Genomic DNA, 16,577 nt, shown 5'->3' with positions numbered 1-16,577 from the left:
AATATTGAACTAGAGATACTCCTCCAGCTGATCAGGTAGTGTCGAACTTATAGTGCCCAGTTCCTTATCACAAGCCATTTTAATATTAGGTAAGTCATCCAAAAACTAAACTGCATCCCCCCAACAGTAATAATGCCAAAAATGACACCAGCTAGGAATGGCAAATAAACAAATAAAGATAAATCCTACCACATCCCCTACAGATTCCATCACCTCTTGATAAATTTCAGTCCAGTGGGAGCTTCATTAATTATTTCCTCCCCTGCCTGATTGCAAATGAAAGCCTCATGGGATCATGATCCCTAACAATTGAAGGAGAAAAAAAAGACTTGCTCAGGTGCTATCAACACCATTACTGTTCTCCAGGGCAACCATCAATCTCTTCAGGTAGGAGTGAATTACGTTTATAATTATAATAGCATGCATCCCCCCATGTTAACTAATGTGGTCCTCTTCATTGACAGAGTTCAGATAATGTCTCTGGGTCCCCAAGAGATATGGGATTTTCCAATTATTTCACATCTTTGTATGTGAGGCTGAACGATAGTGGAACATTCATCACAAAAGCCCCAACAATACCTTGAGACTGTTTAGTGCTATAATTGAACCTAAAAGAATTAAGGAGGTCACACCAAACAACAGCTACAACAAAAATGCAGCAAGATAACAGGCTTCAAGTAAGTCTATTTCTAGAGAGCACAAAGCAGATCTATGGAGCCAGACAGTCTAGTTTCCACACTGTATGCATGCTTTATTTTTTTTTTTTTTTTTTTTTTTTTTAGCTGAGCCATCCTGCCACCTGTTGGCAGCTCACGGCTGCTCAGCTCGGGCTGACTCGAACTGCTGTTGCTCAGAGCTCAAACTCTTGAGCGAGCTCTTAACCAACTGAGCCACTCAGCCGGCCCGTTATGCATGCTTTATATAACGGGAATAACAATGGCAAAAAGTAAGATAAAATAAATATTTTGCAATATTCCATAAAACATAAAAATTAACCCTCCGGGGAAGGAAACTTCGTATCTCCTTACCCCATGGAATGTCTCAGTGCTCAGCCCTAACACCACGGTAGTTATAAGGCACACAACTCCTACTCAGAGTGGAAAGAAAGGTTTTGAAACCCTAAAGTCTCACCATTTCCCCAAAACACATGGGAATCATATACTTTGGCTTTACTTCACGAAGTCTCTTTTCAGACCATTCACGTCGCTTATATATCTTTTGCCAGGATAAAGGCAGAATATGAAATCTATGGCATAAATGAATATGTGGATATATGGTATTAATCTACTTACTTTAAAACAAACATAATTCTTTGGCTCAGCATTGGCACAGCTTTAGTCAGTATCCACAGGGGCTATTGACTTAACTGCTTTGACTGATTTAAGAGGTGACTGACCCCTCAATAGCCAGTAGCTTAAGAAGCTATGCATAAAAATGCCATCATGCTCTCTGGCTTTAAAAATACGCCCCTGGTCTACAGAATCATGAAAAAACAATCCGAGTACATTTCCACACAATGCCAATTACTGGAAATATACACCATATTTCCCGTATGTATTAGATATTTCTAATAATTACTATTAAGACCACTGCTCAGTTGGCATTTCTATCTTTTTCACAGGAAATGTTAACTTGCATATTCTTTTAGTAATTTATTTCTCCCTTTTGTCATCTATCTCAATAGTTGCCTCTTCGTTATCTCTGCTAATGCCGAGGAGCCATTGACAAAAGTTATCCCTAAATCCTTCATATTTCCTTCTGATGTATGTGACATGTTGATTTGAACAACAGACTTGACTTTTCAGTCATGTTTTTGCTTGACTTTCTAGTCTCAGTGTATTTGTTGTTCCTTTGTACTGTACTGTTTTCTTTTTATAATTTTGCATTTTCTAGCCTGACTGTTTCATGGGAAACAATAGTTCCGAACTGAAGAAAGTAAATCTCAGATGAGAAACGAGTTATGGAAAAATCTATACAACAGATAATTTGCAGGTCAGGAAGCAAAAGTTGACTGTGAATCAACTATGAAAATCATTTCATTCTGGATACAAATTTTCCTTCCAAGATACCAGTAACAGCAAATGGATCAAAAATCTAACAGCAAGTCAGCAACACCATGACCAACGAATTTGGGAATATCCTTTCCTAGACAACAGCAAGACACCTTACCTAGCACATGATTTGCTTTATTCATCTATTCCTATGACATTCCCACTTCGTATTCCCATGGGCCTGGAATGGAATGGGTGATACCAGAGTCTCACTTAGAGCCAGCTCATTAAATATATGCTATTTTCTTCAAAGCACCCGACTCATGCCTTGGGATTAATTTATTTACCCATAAATAAAGTAACCATATTTTCTGAACCTCAAATTGAGCCATATGGGCTGATATGCATCAGCATAGTTTTTATGAAGAAGATACTGTAACAAATTGGGACTGCTATGGAAACAAAAACCGGAGTCAGAAATAAAACTCCTATCACAGTCCTCATCTTCATTTACATTTCAGAAAGACATATTCCCATTTACTGCAAAGATAGCTCTGCTTTCTTGAATCTTGAACACAAACCACTCCATCAACCTTCTTTGAAATAGGAATGCTGATCTCCATACTAGAAAGTAGGATTGCCTTCTAACCTGCAGTGGTTACATTGCTTTGGAAAACCCTGGTCTTTGAGTCAAGTTTCTTTGACCGCAGGAAAACCGATAGATAGGTACCTTTCATCCACACCAAATGTTCCTTGCAGAATTCAGAATGACTTTTGGGTCAGGAAGATTTCCTGGAACAGGCCCCTTTGTCACTGAATGACAACCCGTAATCATTCTAAACTGTATCAATAAAAAAACAACAACAAAAAAATATAAAGAGGGATGTTATACTCTGCACCGTGCACAGGAGCACATTACATGTTCATTTAAAAATGTAAACCAAGACTAAGTGTTATTTCCCACTTTACCTAGAATTAGCTGCAATGTGAGTGCTTCAAGATGCATCACAATCCTGAAAACCAACAATGGAGAACACCAATTCTGATTCTCTTGGAATGTGGGGGCACTACTGTTTATGATCCAATGCAATTAAAAATAATTTTCCACTGGTTAATGTTGGCTTTCTAAAAAAATGAAAGAAAATATACAGGTCTTAACTCAGAGCATTTTCCTTATTCATATGTTGGACTCTATTTCAACATATGCTTAATGAAAAGATTTTTCACAAAGCTTTGGCGATCCTGTTTAAAACAAATTCGACAAGAAAAGCAGCAGCACGTGTGAAACACTACATGTGTCTCAGCATAAAACGAGTTTCCAGCACAGGTCGGAACTCTGTTTACTGACAAGACTGTACTATAACAAAGCAAGAAATCAGAATGTTTACTTACCAACTTGCACCATATTCAACTGGAGACTGGGGAGTGATTTTTTTATTGAGTCCCTTTCCTTTAGAAGCCGTTAGAATAAATAGCTTCAAAATACACCCAATTCATCCAGCTTACTTTACATTCCAAAAACTCCTGGTGCTCTATTTAACCTAATAATAAGACTTTAAAATTGTTTTTGTTCTTATTACTTGATTATAAAATCATGACTGATACGACTTGAGGGGTACTTTAGAAAATATCAAGCTAGTCTAATACTTCCTTCAACTCCACAGAATTTTGGTGCTAGAAAGAATAAGTGGTAATGTAGCCCAATAGCCTGTTTTACACTAAACAAATAAACAAAAACAGAGCGTTATCGAGGTGAAATGATGTGCCCCCCAGTCAACAAGCCAACTCTCGACTCCAAGACCAGCTGTCCTTCCTCTGGCTTCCACCAGTCCCCTTTCACAGAAATTAAAAGGCATATTTAGTCCTCCTCATTTCTTGAAAACTATTATGCATAACTGTTTCTTTTTCAAGCATCTGCAAGACAGCACAGTGCTTCCACCCCTGAAATGATTCTGATTAGGATGACCCTCCAATACTGTACTTTTGGTAACATTTATTATCATCTAGAAAGCAGCTAAAGGATTCCAGATCCCAAGAATTCAAACCTGTAAATGGGTCACTTCTCTTTAATCTTACAACCAAATGTGTATGGTGGCCTCCAAGAAGACACAGTTGCCTAAATTAGCTACAAAAAGTACCTGGAAGCATACTTCTCAGTATAAAATTTTCACAAATGGCGCTGAAGCATTTTGCCTAGCTCTGACTTGGAGAAATGCTATAAATCCACAGCTGCATGGAGAACTCTACCTTCACACATTCTCTGTAAAAGAAGTGTTGCATACAGAAGTGCCTCTATCCAAGTCTGGGGGGCTTAAATGCTCCTTCTCAGGGTGGAATCAAGATCCAGACATCCTAAAATCAAGGCATCTTGCAGGAAGAAACAAACATGCATTTAGTGACAACCTAACAATATTTGGTTTGGAAGTCCATGACTGTTACTTCTTGACTGTTTTACCCTTAAGCAAACCATGGAAGATAAAGGAAAACCCCAGGATCCTCAAATGACTATATTTCCTGGATTCTAAGAATTATTTATTCTAATACATGTCAATTAAATTTAATATAAATTTTCAGATTTAAAAAGGTGTTACAATACAATACGTTTTCCCTTCCTAACAGAGCCAAATCATGGCTACTGTTATTATAGAATGCTTAATAAACATCCAATGCCGGAGAGCATTTCAACTATTTTATGATCTAATCCGATCTAGTTGGGTACAGCAAAAGATAGATGACTTTAAATTTCAAATATCATTAAAAGAGAGGTAAAATTTATATTATTATCAAATGATGGCCAGGGGTTAAAAAGCTTGAGAAAAGCTATTCAAAGCATCTTTTGGTATACAGTCAATTTATTTTATTTTATTTTATTTTTTTAACTATAACCTGCCTGGAATCTTTCCCCCAAAAAGGAAACTGCAGCAATTATTCAGATAGGCTATCTTGTCTGCAAACCATCTTCTTGCAAGGAGTTCAAAACTAAAGACATTACCCATGATTTTCACAACGTCCTAATAAAGCAGATGTAACTCATAGATTCTATATCTCTTTTTCTCCTATAGGAAGAATAAGTAGTTTAGACATAAAATCAGACATTTATATGGACCTCGACATTTCAGAGTTTTCACATGTTTTCATTTGCTTTTCTGTAACAACGATGTAACAAATGCTTTATGTGCCCTCTTTTTTACTAATGAGGAAACTTGGGGGCTGAGATTAACTGAGTGACTTTACCAAATAAATGGTGACCAACCTACACAGACTTACAGTTAGCCTAATGCTTGTTATGTCTTTTTGCTCTTAATCCAAAATCTATCAAAATGCCATCTTTGAAGTCCTTTTACAAGATGGCATTGCCCTGTTTTGTCACTATTGTCCACTAGAGATCTTTGGTCTATACGTTTAGTCATCTCCTCTGCCTGCTGCTTCTCATTCTCCAAAGGTGTTCTCAGAACGTGTTTCTCTGTAAGAGATGGGAAGAAGGAAGTAGCTTTGCTTTTAAACCTAACGTTGGATTTACTTTGCATTTCAAACATCATTAAAAGACAGGTAACATTTATATTACTATCAAATGATAGCCAGGGATTAAAAAGCTTGAGAAAAACTTTTAAGTTCACAGTTGTCCATTTGTTATGTAGTGAGATATCACCCTACGTGATTTTTTCTTCTTTTTTTTTTCTTGCCCAACCTCAGGACAACCACTTTATAAACAGAAGTTGAAGAAATATTGGAGAATAAGGCCTCATGTATGCTGAGTTTGCTAACACATATCTCATGATGACTTAATAGTGCAAGTCCTATCACTAGCTGTTGCCTCACTTTCCAGAACACCTGATGTTGAGTTTAACGCAGTTATGTGTGTCATCAATTTCTTGAACAAATATAATAATGATGGTGATGTCGGAAGAAAATACTTTGACACAATTCTTTCTTATACCCATGTTAGCAAATAGAATGCCAAATTCTGAAGCGGATCCCCCACATCCTGCTCTTACGTAGCTGCACAAAGAAATACATTTAATAAATCTAGCATTTGTGTTGTACATTTAATAGAAAGCTCTTAAGCCATAATCACTGTAGCTGCTGGACATGTTATTTCTTCAAGAATTCTTTTCAGTGCATGCATTAGCTTTGGTTAAATTATTCTGGACTTAAAGGCAGAAGAATGTTTAAGATAGTATGGTTTCAGAAACACCACTGTAACAGACCAATTTCAAAAGATTCAGGTTGCTCAATTTGACTTCAGAGTCCCTTTGCAGATCGGTTATTTAGATTTAAAAAGAGAATGGAATCGTGTGCTGTTATCTGCGTGGCCATTAGTCTCACACAAAGAAAAGAAGAGAACAATAAAATAAGACTAAGAAATCATTCTTCCAATGATTGTCATTGAACGGTTACATTAGTAAACATTCACAGTATGAAGTCTCTCTCAATCTCCAGCATATAAAGTAGTGCAAAGGAAAAAAAAATTCCAGTCCTGATATCTGTGAACAAAACTTGTTACATTTTTTTCTTCGATGTCATTTCTTCTATCCACATCATTAGGCATTTGCTGTCATCTCTTCCCAAAATTAATAATAAAATATAATCAATTTCTAAAGGCCCTTGCAGCCTTTTTAAAAGTTAATTTCCAGTTAAAAATAAACTTTAATTAAATTCAAGATAAAATTGTGACCTATATTCTATTAAATAATTCACTTTTTTTTCTACACAGTAATTCTTACAATTTTTAAAAAACTATGGATTCCAAAGACATGAGATGCTATTAAAGCACTGATAAATCACTGCTCAAATTCATTAGTTCTTACATAGTAAATACTTCAAAATGCCAACTTTTCCCATCACTGCATGATCACTAACAACGTTGACAATTTACTTACACACACGCACACACACGCACGCAGCACACACATACAAACACACATATACACATTCTCTCCTTGGAACCATCTTTACTTGTAACATCTTTTCCAGTTCATGTGCAAAATTCTTGCATTCTATGAAAAAATATAAAGATCGATTTGCTCCTATTTAAGCCTCCCTCTTCTCCAAGTTGTATCATTTATTTGATATGTAATACAAGGTTAGTAACAATTATGCCACGTATAACCATTAAATGGTGTACTGCTGTATGCATTGGATTCACTTGCATATTTCATTGTCATAACTGCACTCTCTATGCATAAATATATTTGGAGATGCTGGGGCCGGGGGCGACGGGGGCAGGGGCAGGTGGAGAACGAAATTCACACGTCAGTCTCCACGGCCTTTGCGTTGGAACAGTTGTTTTTATCTGTCTCACTGTCATCCCCTTTCCCCTGACACTTCTCCTTTGCACACAGAGATTCCTTAACTCCTTCTTCCATCTCTAGATACTCTGACTTGTCCCCCAGGGAAGAAGAAGTAGAGCTCCGAAATTTCTTCAGCAAATTAGAAGGGAGGTATGGGCAACTGACTGCGTTCTGTGTCAGCTGCGTCTGTTCCTCATTCTCGGTCTCTCTGTGGTAGAAATAGTTAAAGTTAGAGACAATCACTGGCACTGGCAAAGCAATGGTTAAGACACCCGCAATGGCACACAGGGACCCCACGATCTTGCCCCCCACGGTGATGGGCTTCATGTCCCCGTAGCCCACAGTTGTCATGGTCACCACGGCCCACCAAAATGCATCCGGGATGCTTTGGAAATGGGTCGTCGGCTCATCCGCCTCCGCGAAATACACGGCGCTGGAAAAGAGGATGACCCCGATGAACAGGAAGAAGATGAGCAGGCCCAGCTCCCGCATGCTGGCCCTGAGCGTGTGCCCCAGGATCTGCAGGCCCTTGGAGTGCCTGGACAGCTTGAAGATCCGGAACACCCGGACCAGACGAATGATCCTGAGGATGGCAAACGACATGGCCTGCTGCTGCTGACCGTTGCCACCCCCCTGCTGCTGGGCCAGGTCGGTGCCCAGGGTGATGAAGTAAGGCAAAATGGAGACGATGTCAATGATGTTCATGATGTTCTTGAAGAAGAGAGCCTGGCTGGGGCAAGCGAAGCAGCGAACCACGAACTCGAAGGAAAACCAAACGATGCAGACCGTCTCCACGATGAAGAAGGGGTCGTTGAAGATCGTGTGGCCCGAGCTCTCCGGGCTGGGCGCTGAGGTGTCATTCAGCAAGCCGCCGGGCCCGCCCGCGCTCAGGGCCAGGACGAGATCCCTGTCGTCCCTAAACTCAGGCAAGGTTTCCAGGCAGAAGATGACGATGGAGATTAAGATGACCAGGACGGAGACGATGGCGATGCCCCGGGCCGGGCTGGAGCTCTCTGGATACTCGAAGAGAAGCCAGATCTGTTTCTTGAATTCATTCTCGGGCAGCGCCCTGTCCTCCTCCTCGCGCACGAAGCCCTCGTCCTCCCGGAACTTCAGCAGGGCCTCGTCTCCCAGCTCGTAGAACTTCACCTCCTCGGTGAAGATGTCACAGGGGACATTGACCGGCCTCTTCAGGCGGCCTCCCGACTGGTAATAATACAAGATGGCATCGAAGCTAGGCCTGTTCCTGTCGAAGAAATACTCGTTGCGCAAAGGGTCGAAGTACTGAGTCCTCTTCTCAGGGTCCCCCAGCAAAGTCTCTGGGAACTGGGCCAGCGTCTTCATCTGGGTCTCGAAGCGCAAGCCCGAGACGTTGATCACCACGCGCTCGCAGCAGTCGCTGTAGCGCACGGAGCTGTAGCCACCGCCGCCCGCGTCGTCCTGCGGCAGCAGGTCGGTGTAGGAGCACTCGTCGCCGTGCTCCTCGTCGCTGTAGTAAAACCTGCCCTCCTCCTCCTCGTCCTCCTCGTCGTCGTCCTCCTCCTCCTCGTCCTCACTCAGCTCCCTGAGGATCTTCTCCTCGGAGCCGCTGGGCATCAGGTCCGAGCAATGCGGAAAGCTGCTCTGACGGTGGTGGGCTTTCTTCTTCTCGGGCCGCTGTCGCCGCCTCCTCCGACTGCCCCGGCTGCCCTGAGGGTCATGGGAGGTGCAGGCCCCGCGAGACTGGTGGTGGTGATGGGGGCCCCCTCCGGAGCCCCCGCTGCCTTCCACCGCGGCGGTGGCGGCTGCGACAGCGGCGGCCGCTGCTGCCCTGGAGTGAGCGAGCCTCTCCCGCTCGCGGGCCCGGGCCTGGGCCGCATAACCGTAAGGCATGTGACTGTTGCACCCTGAGCTCTCGGCACTCACCATTGCAACCTCCATGGTGGTGGTTTTTGGAAATGGCTGGTTCCAGTGGTAGAAGAAAGAAAAGAAAAGAAAAAAAAAATAGGGCAGCTTCTTTTCTCACCAAATGAAGGTAAGTTTGGAACCCTGAAGCAGATTGCTTGGAAGACTAGAGATATTTTCAGTCCAACTTTGCATTTTCTGTTTTTAAATCTGCACGCCCCATGCCCTCTCTTCCCAGGGATTCAACATGGCTCTCCAGAGCTTGGCTGGTTTAGAGAAACAGCCTAGCACTCCCAAACCTAAATCAGAAAATGTCAGGGTCTCCCAAACGCCTGTTTTGGGGAGGCTGTTCCAACTTGGAAATACGTCTAGGATGTGGCTGGTGATGACGCTGCAGGATTCAAAGACCACAAGTATCTCACAGCCAGCAGTTGTGCCTAGGAAATGGAATACATTTTTCTGCCATGGAAACTGTCCAAAGCTCAGTCCATCAAATTTACATAAAATGCAAATAAGCCTGTAGTCTTAGCACTTGCCTGCTAGTGACAGCTTGACCCGTGTTAACGTGAGACTTGAAGTATGTCCAGCCATTGCCGCTCAGACCTACCAGGATGGTTCTCCCAGCTCTCCCCTTAAGTTCATCACAGGCTTCCTGAACCCAGAGGCAATGCCGAGCTATCGATAGAGGCAAAGACCTTGGGAGGTAGAGAATGTGCGAGATGAGGTGCCAGCAGGGGCAAACCCAGCTCTGAGGTCTCCATAGGAATCAAGGAAATGCAGGCAGAGCATCCTTCAGCTAAAGTCATGCAGAGGAAGCACTTCACCTGAAAAAGGAAGGAAAATAAGCACAGGAGGAAAATAAAAAAGAAGAATCAAATCACAAAAAGCAAGCTGAGCGCGTCCTTCACCTACATGTCTTTCTCTTGTCCTGGAGCAAACCATAGAAAGCACCGAGCAACCATAAGTTTCCAAGGAGTACGAGCAGGTTGTTACAGCTCCTTCTCCCTAAACATCCTTCTTTCCTTCTTCTTTGCATATTATTTTCATGGTAACTCTATTATTTTTCCTCCATCCACTCTTGACTCCCATGGCTCTTCCTTCAAGCCTCCCTCTCACTAATGGCAGCTCTTCATCCTCACTGTCACTCTCATCATTCACCATAATAATACTGTCACTGTGTTAGCTGCTTCCATCATTCATTGATCCCAAGGTTTTTTTGGTGTTTTTTTTGTTTGTTTGTTTGTTTAATTTCTGCTCAAAATATTTCTGAATTGAGTGCCCTTCCACTCTTCTCTGTTTTGATTCAGGGTTAGAGAAGTCAGAAAAAATAGTTTTCATTAATCCAGGCTCCAGCCCCTGAACAAGTTTCCATCACCTCATCCACAAAGTGTAGATAATACTGCAACCCCCCATCCTACCTTTGTAAGGATTAAATGAGATAGTGGACACTGATAGACCAGCACATTGCCTTGTACCTAATGGATATCCATAAACACCGGTGGCGATGAATAACACGACAGTAACCTAAGCTTTTGTCTATCTACCCACCCACAAATGCATATGTCCTTAGACCACTGTCTGAAGTAGGGGAAGGATGGAACGTGAGGACATTTTGAGACACACCAATGGCCTATATTAAGCTGGTACTTCTGAACTCCCCAGAGCATATCCCTGTTGTTGTTTTCTATTCCTCAGAGCCCAGGGCGCTCCCTACCACCCACAGCCTAGGAGCTAATCCCAGTTCCCACTTCTCTAATCATCATCTTCTCTCTTTGCTGTTTCTCTGTGTTCACCTCAGTGCTTCCTCCTACACTCTTCGCAAGGAGCTATCTCCTTATGTTTTAAATCCCAGTTTGTGTGGACTTTGTTTTCAGCCCATCACACTCCACCCCCTATCACTTAATCCACAGCCCCCATCCCTCAGCTCGCCCCCCTCCCTGCCCACCTTTACTCCAACCTCCCACTCCCCGATCACATCTTCTTTGCAGTTTGCTCTGTCCCCACTGCCTTTTGGTATTTCTGGCCTTTCTTCTTCTTTAGTTCGCTCTCCCTAGGTCCAGCTGATTCATCTCCTCCACCAGGATCTGTAAAAGCTTCTGCCCCGATCTTCTGTCTACTCTGGCTTCTGCCACTCACTCTATCCAACAGGACTTCTAAGAATGCAGAAGAGTAACCCAGAGAATTGAGGAGGGGGAAAATAATGACTGACAGAATTCAGTGCATCTATTAGCTTCTATTACTGGAAGCACTTGGGGGAGTGGAAGAGAAATGGCCTTCTGGAGCCACTAACAGGATGCAGCCCTTGACCACCTGCTGCTCCTTGCTGAATCGTGTCAGCCTAGAAGCTTAAACATGCCTCCGAGTTCTATGAAGTGACAAGCAGGGAAGTAGCAAACATATATCGCTTCTCCACATGCATTCTCCTAGGGTAAGAGGTGAGCTTGATTGGGACCCAAAACCCAGAAAAGACACCTTGAAGGTATCTCCAGTGACATCCCTCTTCCTTTTTCTGACTCATAACATCATGTCACACTCTCAAATGTTTACCCTCAGGAGGTCTCCAAATCTCTATTTTTCACTGGGGAGGATCAGGCCAACATCCTTGAAATTCTTTCACAGGCCAAACAGCCCAAGAGTCTGATCAGTGACTTCCCCAACGCCTTCAAAGCAGTTGTAATACATAATTTAAATAAAGCCCCAGTGTAACCAAAGTGCCTGTGAATTTGTATACTGTATACACCCCTCTCTCGTCCAACTGACTTCCACAAGTTCATGGATTAGGGGGTCTTCTCAGTCACCATCAACTCTGCAAGAGAGCTAGACCTGCCCTCTTTTTCCTCTACACCAAATAATGTCTTATTTAGTTAGTTAGTTTTGTGGATTTTGGTTTATCTAACTCCCTCCCCCACCCTACAAAAAGCAAATTACCTTCCTTTTAATTGGCTACCAGCTACCGCACTATCCCTAATCTTAAAGGGAAAAAAAAAGAAAAAGAAAAACGAAGAACAAGACAGAAGAAAAAAAGGAAGAAGAAGAAGAAGAAGAAGAAGAAGAAGAAGAAGAAGAAGAAGAAGAAGAAGAAGAAGAAGAAGAAGAAGGAGGAGGAGGAGGAGGAGGAGGAGAAGAAGAGGAGGAGGAGGGGAAAGGAAAAGGAGAAGAATTTATTTAAAAAGAAACAGAAGGGGGGAAAAATCATTCCACCCAGCAAACCAGGCTGGTGTAAAACCTCTCTTCTCTCTCAAGGTATTCATGTTAGGAGAATCTATTCAAGCCAACTCCCAGGAGCCTTCATGAGAGAGACCTTTGCAGGGAAATTTCCTTTCCTCGTTAACACCATAAAACTAATAGGATTGTGCAAATTACCAATTCCCCAGAGCCTGCGCCCCCAAACAACAGCCTTGCATCCTGCGCCTCCTCCTCCCACCCCCACCCCCCACCCCCAACAACAAGGCTGTTTTCATCTCTCAGTGCCCATTCCTGCCACTGTCTTAGGATGGTACCTGAACCTTGTGGGGGGTGGGGAGGAGGGGAAGGGAGGGAGAGACACTGAGAGAGAGAATCAGAAAGACCAACACCACGAGAAATACACACTTCAGCGCACGCCATTTATACAGTCCCTATGTGTTGCTCAAACGCTCAGAAAATGCACGCAAATCCAAATGTTGGGAGAGGCAGCAATTCAAACCCGTTTGCCAGCTGTTTCCCCAAAGGAAGGAAACCGGTGAGTTGGGATGAGGCAAAACGATGCTAAATCTAAACCCCACCTTGTTGGGAAACGACATCTTTAATTGCACCTTCGCCTCTAGACCCAGGTTCCCGCTCGGGTACATTAAACAGGGCGCACGCACCCCCATCCCTGGGGTTGGGAAAATAACAACTGGTGGCCCCCTGGAGCGCCGCGCAGCATCTGCACCTTCCTTCTCCCACCTCCTGGTTTATTTTTAACCACCTTCCATTCATGCCCTGCTGTCACATTCCCGATATTATTTATACCTCAAATGTCCACTGTTTCTCAACAGCCAACAGAGGAGAGGGAAAGAAAGATAAGAGAGGCATCATACTTACCGTTCCCAGGCAGGGTGCGAAATAAAAATAAAGACTATCCCCCGGTTGCTTTTTATTTCCCCCCCTCAAGCTGCAACAGCTGGAGGAGGGGAAGAACACGCTTGCGAGCAGAAAGAATCACGCCCGGTGTGGCAGGTGGAGGCTCCGAAATATCCACGGAACAAGTTCTGTTGCCTGGCCAGGGGGGCACAGAGCGCTCGCTGCTGGAGCCCAGGGACGGGCATCGGGGGTGCCCCAGGAAAGACCCTCAAGACTCCTGTTTCTGCTGGAGGTCAGCACAGAACCGCTCGACTGGGAAAGGAAGTCAAGGTTCCCCAGAAAAAGCAACAAAATCCTAGACAGCAGTGATCACTTGTTAAGCCCGAATTCCTCCTCCAGCATCCATCCCTCTCCCTCTCTGGCTGGCTGCAGAAGCAGCACACGCCTCCCCAGGCCGGGAACGAGGGGCTGGGGGCGGGGCCAGGGCCGTGCCGAGGGTGTGGCGTTCACCGCCGGCGCCTGGGGCGCCTCCCGCGCGGCGGGGCCGGCGCAGTCACGACTCCACAACTGCCCGCCTCCCCTTCTTGTCCGGCCCCCGACGCCGAAACTCCGGGGAACAAATGGGAACCATTTCAGGAGCACCTGGCTGTCTCCCTCAGAGGAGAGGAGCTAATCCCGGAGGAAGAGGTGTCCTTTTTGGAGCTGAAACGGGGTCCCGACGATAGAGCCAGAGCTCGCAGAAAATTTGGGGGGGTGACCTCGACGGGAGGTCCAGTCTAGACAACAGGGTGCTTCTGGGTGTCTTCTCTCCCCGACCCGCTTTCTATACATCTCCCCTGGCACGCACGCGCGAGGACACACACACACACACACACACACACACACACACACACACACCCCACAGGTTTGTGGGATTGGGGGACTTGGTGTATCTCTGGCGAGGCCGCAGGCCAGGAGCACTCCAATCTCCTGAGAGCGCGCCCAGACCCCTCGATCTCCGCCTCCCTTGCACAACTTGGGGGTCAGGCGTCCAGGGCGCAGAGGAGACAGACTTGAAACGTGTTCCACCCAGGTGAGGGGTGGGTTGCAAAAACTGGAATCAGGCCAAAGCTAAGGACAGTGCACGCAAGGCACAAGTCTAGTGGAGGAAAGTCGCAGGGCTCTGAGCTGGTTGCAAATCCATCTTGGGGGCGCGGGGTGGGGTTGTGGGGGGCGGGTCGGAAGAAGGGGATGCGGTCTTCTTGAACCTGTTGCTGCAAAAAGAAATACGATTGGGCCCGAGGTTTGGCTCCCTGGAAGTCTCTAAAAAGGGGTCTCTATCACAGTGGACAGATCGCTAACACCACTCCACTTAAACAACAAAAAAGGTACTCCCCCCTCCAGTCCTCGCTGGCAGGCGAGTGTGCCCGCAACGGAGTCCTCGCCCCTGCATGGACTCTCAGGCTGGCATGTGAAATGCCCTTAAACATGGATGTAAATATGCAATTCCCACAAATACACCAAAAGGAGGGACAGTGTGGGACAAGTGCAGCATTTACACGCACATAAGCAGATGCTCAGGTGGCAACCCAGACTCCGGGCACCTCTCTTCACTCCCCCTAACGGGCCAAGAAAGCAGTGGCAGCACACACCCGGGCTGCTGGAGAGAAAATGCGACCTTGGGCGGGTCAGTTGGCACCAGCGCGGCCACTGTAGTCCTCAGCTGGCAGCTTTGTTCGAGGGCCTTATTGGGCCTCCTCCTTTTGTGGCGCTTGATGAATTATTAAGAGAAATATTCCTGAGCTGAATTATAGATATGTCCTGTGTTCACTCACCTAACCACTGCTAGCTCCACGAAGGACACCTGGAGGACTGCTTTCCGTTCCTGTTTGATTTACAAAAACAAAACAAAACAAAACAAACAAACAAAAGATTCATAACTAAAATAATCGCATTGTGTCTAAAAAGAAAACAAGAAAGAGAGAAAAAAAAGTGACGTGCAGCCCTGGTTTTCCTAACTTATTCCAGCTAGTGCAGCTTGAACTTTTGTCATGAATAAATTTACTTGTGATCTCTTGGCTTCCACCACGGATGGAGGAGTGGAGAGAAAGTTGCCTCCACCAGGCTCTAGAGAGGCTCTTTGACTCGATTCATTCCCCACTACAGTCATTTGCAAGGTGGGAGGGTGGCGTTCTCCCAAAGTAAAAAAACAATCATAGCCCTAAACCCTCTCTGCAGCTTCGCACTGTGAGGTAGACACTGTGCAGTTTCACACATACCAAAAGCAAATGATGTGAGTTTATGGTTTTCTCATCAGAATGATGCTTCTTGGGATGGTAGCGGGCAGGGCGGAGGGCACAGGATCTTGGGGCTAGTTTCCCAAAAGCAATTTGTGAGATCAATCCGGAGAAGCTGTGATATGCTTCCAGGGAGATGAAAATTGCGATGGAATGACGGACAGAAGACGACAGTTAGATCGAAGCTTGGACATTTTAACGGGATCGTGTTAAAACTTTATGAATTATGAGTCTATGTGCCATGTATCATTTGTTCCTCGCCCAGCCCAGAGACTATTTTAAAGTTAAAAATGCCTGAGGACTTTATAAATATTTGTACTTCTTAGGTATCGGGAATCTGAATGACTAAAGCACAGGGAGAATGCAGTCAAAGGCAGCTAAGGAAAAGCGACGCTCAGGGAGACATTCAGGGCATACGACAAATATTAGTGAGAACATGATCTAGACAGGTAACACTCATGGAGCGCCCACTCAGTACCCGGTTCTGTGCTACATTCTTTGCATGGATATTGCCTAATTTTATCTGAATAACGAGACACTGTGTGTGGTAGGTACTCTTATGATCACTATTTTATAAAAAAGGAAATGGAGGCTTCCAATTGTTAACTAACTTGCCCAAAAGTTATATAGCTAATTAGGTAGCAGAACTGGCCTTAAACATCTTGACTCTCTGCACTGTAGGCAGACCCCATGCTAGTGATGATGATACCATGTGGCCTATGCCCACTCATCCTCACAAACTAGTGGCTGTGTCAGATGCATACACAGATTATGAAACTAGGGTGTGTATACTATGATGGAGGTATGAGAATGGGGTTCCTGAGATGCAGAGAATGGAGCAGCACCTGACTGGGGAGAAGCGAGCATGAATTGACAAGGAAAGGGGAGATGTGTCTGAAGAATGTTGAGAATTAGAATGGCTGCCATGGAGAATACACGGGCACAGGGCACTGGGGTGGACCAAGAGTAACGGGAACCTGAGAGATAGGTGGGGTCCAAGTGGGAACAGCAAACTCTGGCCCAGCCTCCTTCCCCCATCTCTCTCTCTCTCTCTCTCTCTCTCTCTCTCTCTCTCTCTCTCTCTCTCTCTC

General features: G+C 44.7%; 1 protein-coding gene across 1 annotated transcript; it reads right to left on the bottom strand.

Moving 5' to 3' along the window:
* Positions 1-4,887: 4,887 nt before the first annotated feature.
* KCNA4 (potassium voltage-gated channel subfamily A member 4) lies at positions 4,888-13,673 on the bottom strand. Its single transcript, XM_019650698.1, has 2 exons — positions 13,232-13,673; positions 4,888-9,990 (listed from the first exon to the last, which is right to left on the bottom strand). The coding sequence occupies exon 2, from the start codon at positions 9,200-9,202 to the stop codon at positions 7,238-7,240; it is 1,965 nt and encodes a 654-aa protein (XP_019506243.1). The 5' UTR covers positions 9,203-9,990; positions 13,232-13,673; the 3' UTR covers positions 4,888-7,237.
* Positions 13,674-16,577: the final 2,904 nt, after the last annotated feature.

The sequence above is a fragment of the Hipposideros armiger genome, unplaced genomic scaffold (assembly GCF_001890085.2).
Source record: "Hipposideros armiger isolate ML-2016 unplaced genomic scaffold, ASM189008v1 scaffold_145, whole genome shotgun sequence".
Classification (NCBI taxonomy): Eukaryota; Metazoa; Chordata; class Mammalia; order Chiroptera; family Hipposideridae; genus Hipposideros; species Hipposideros armiger.
This window is presented reverse-complemented; position numbering and strand designations above follow the sequence as displayed.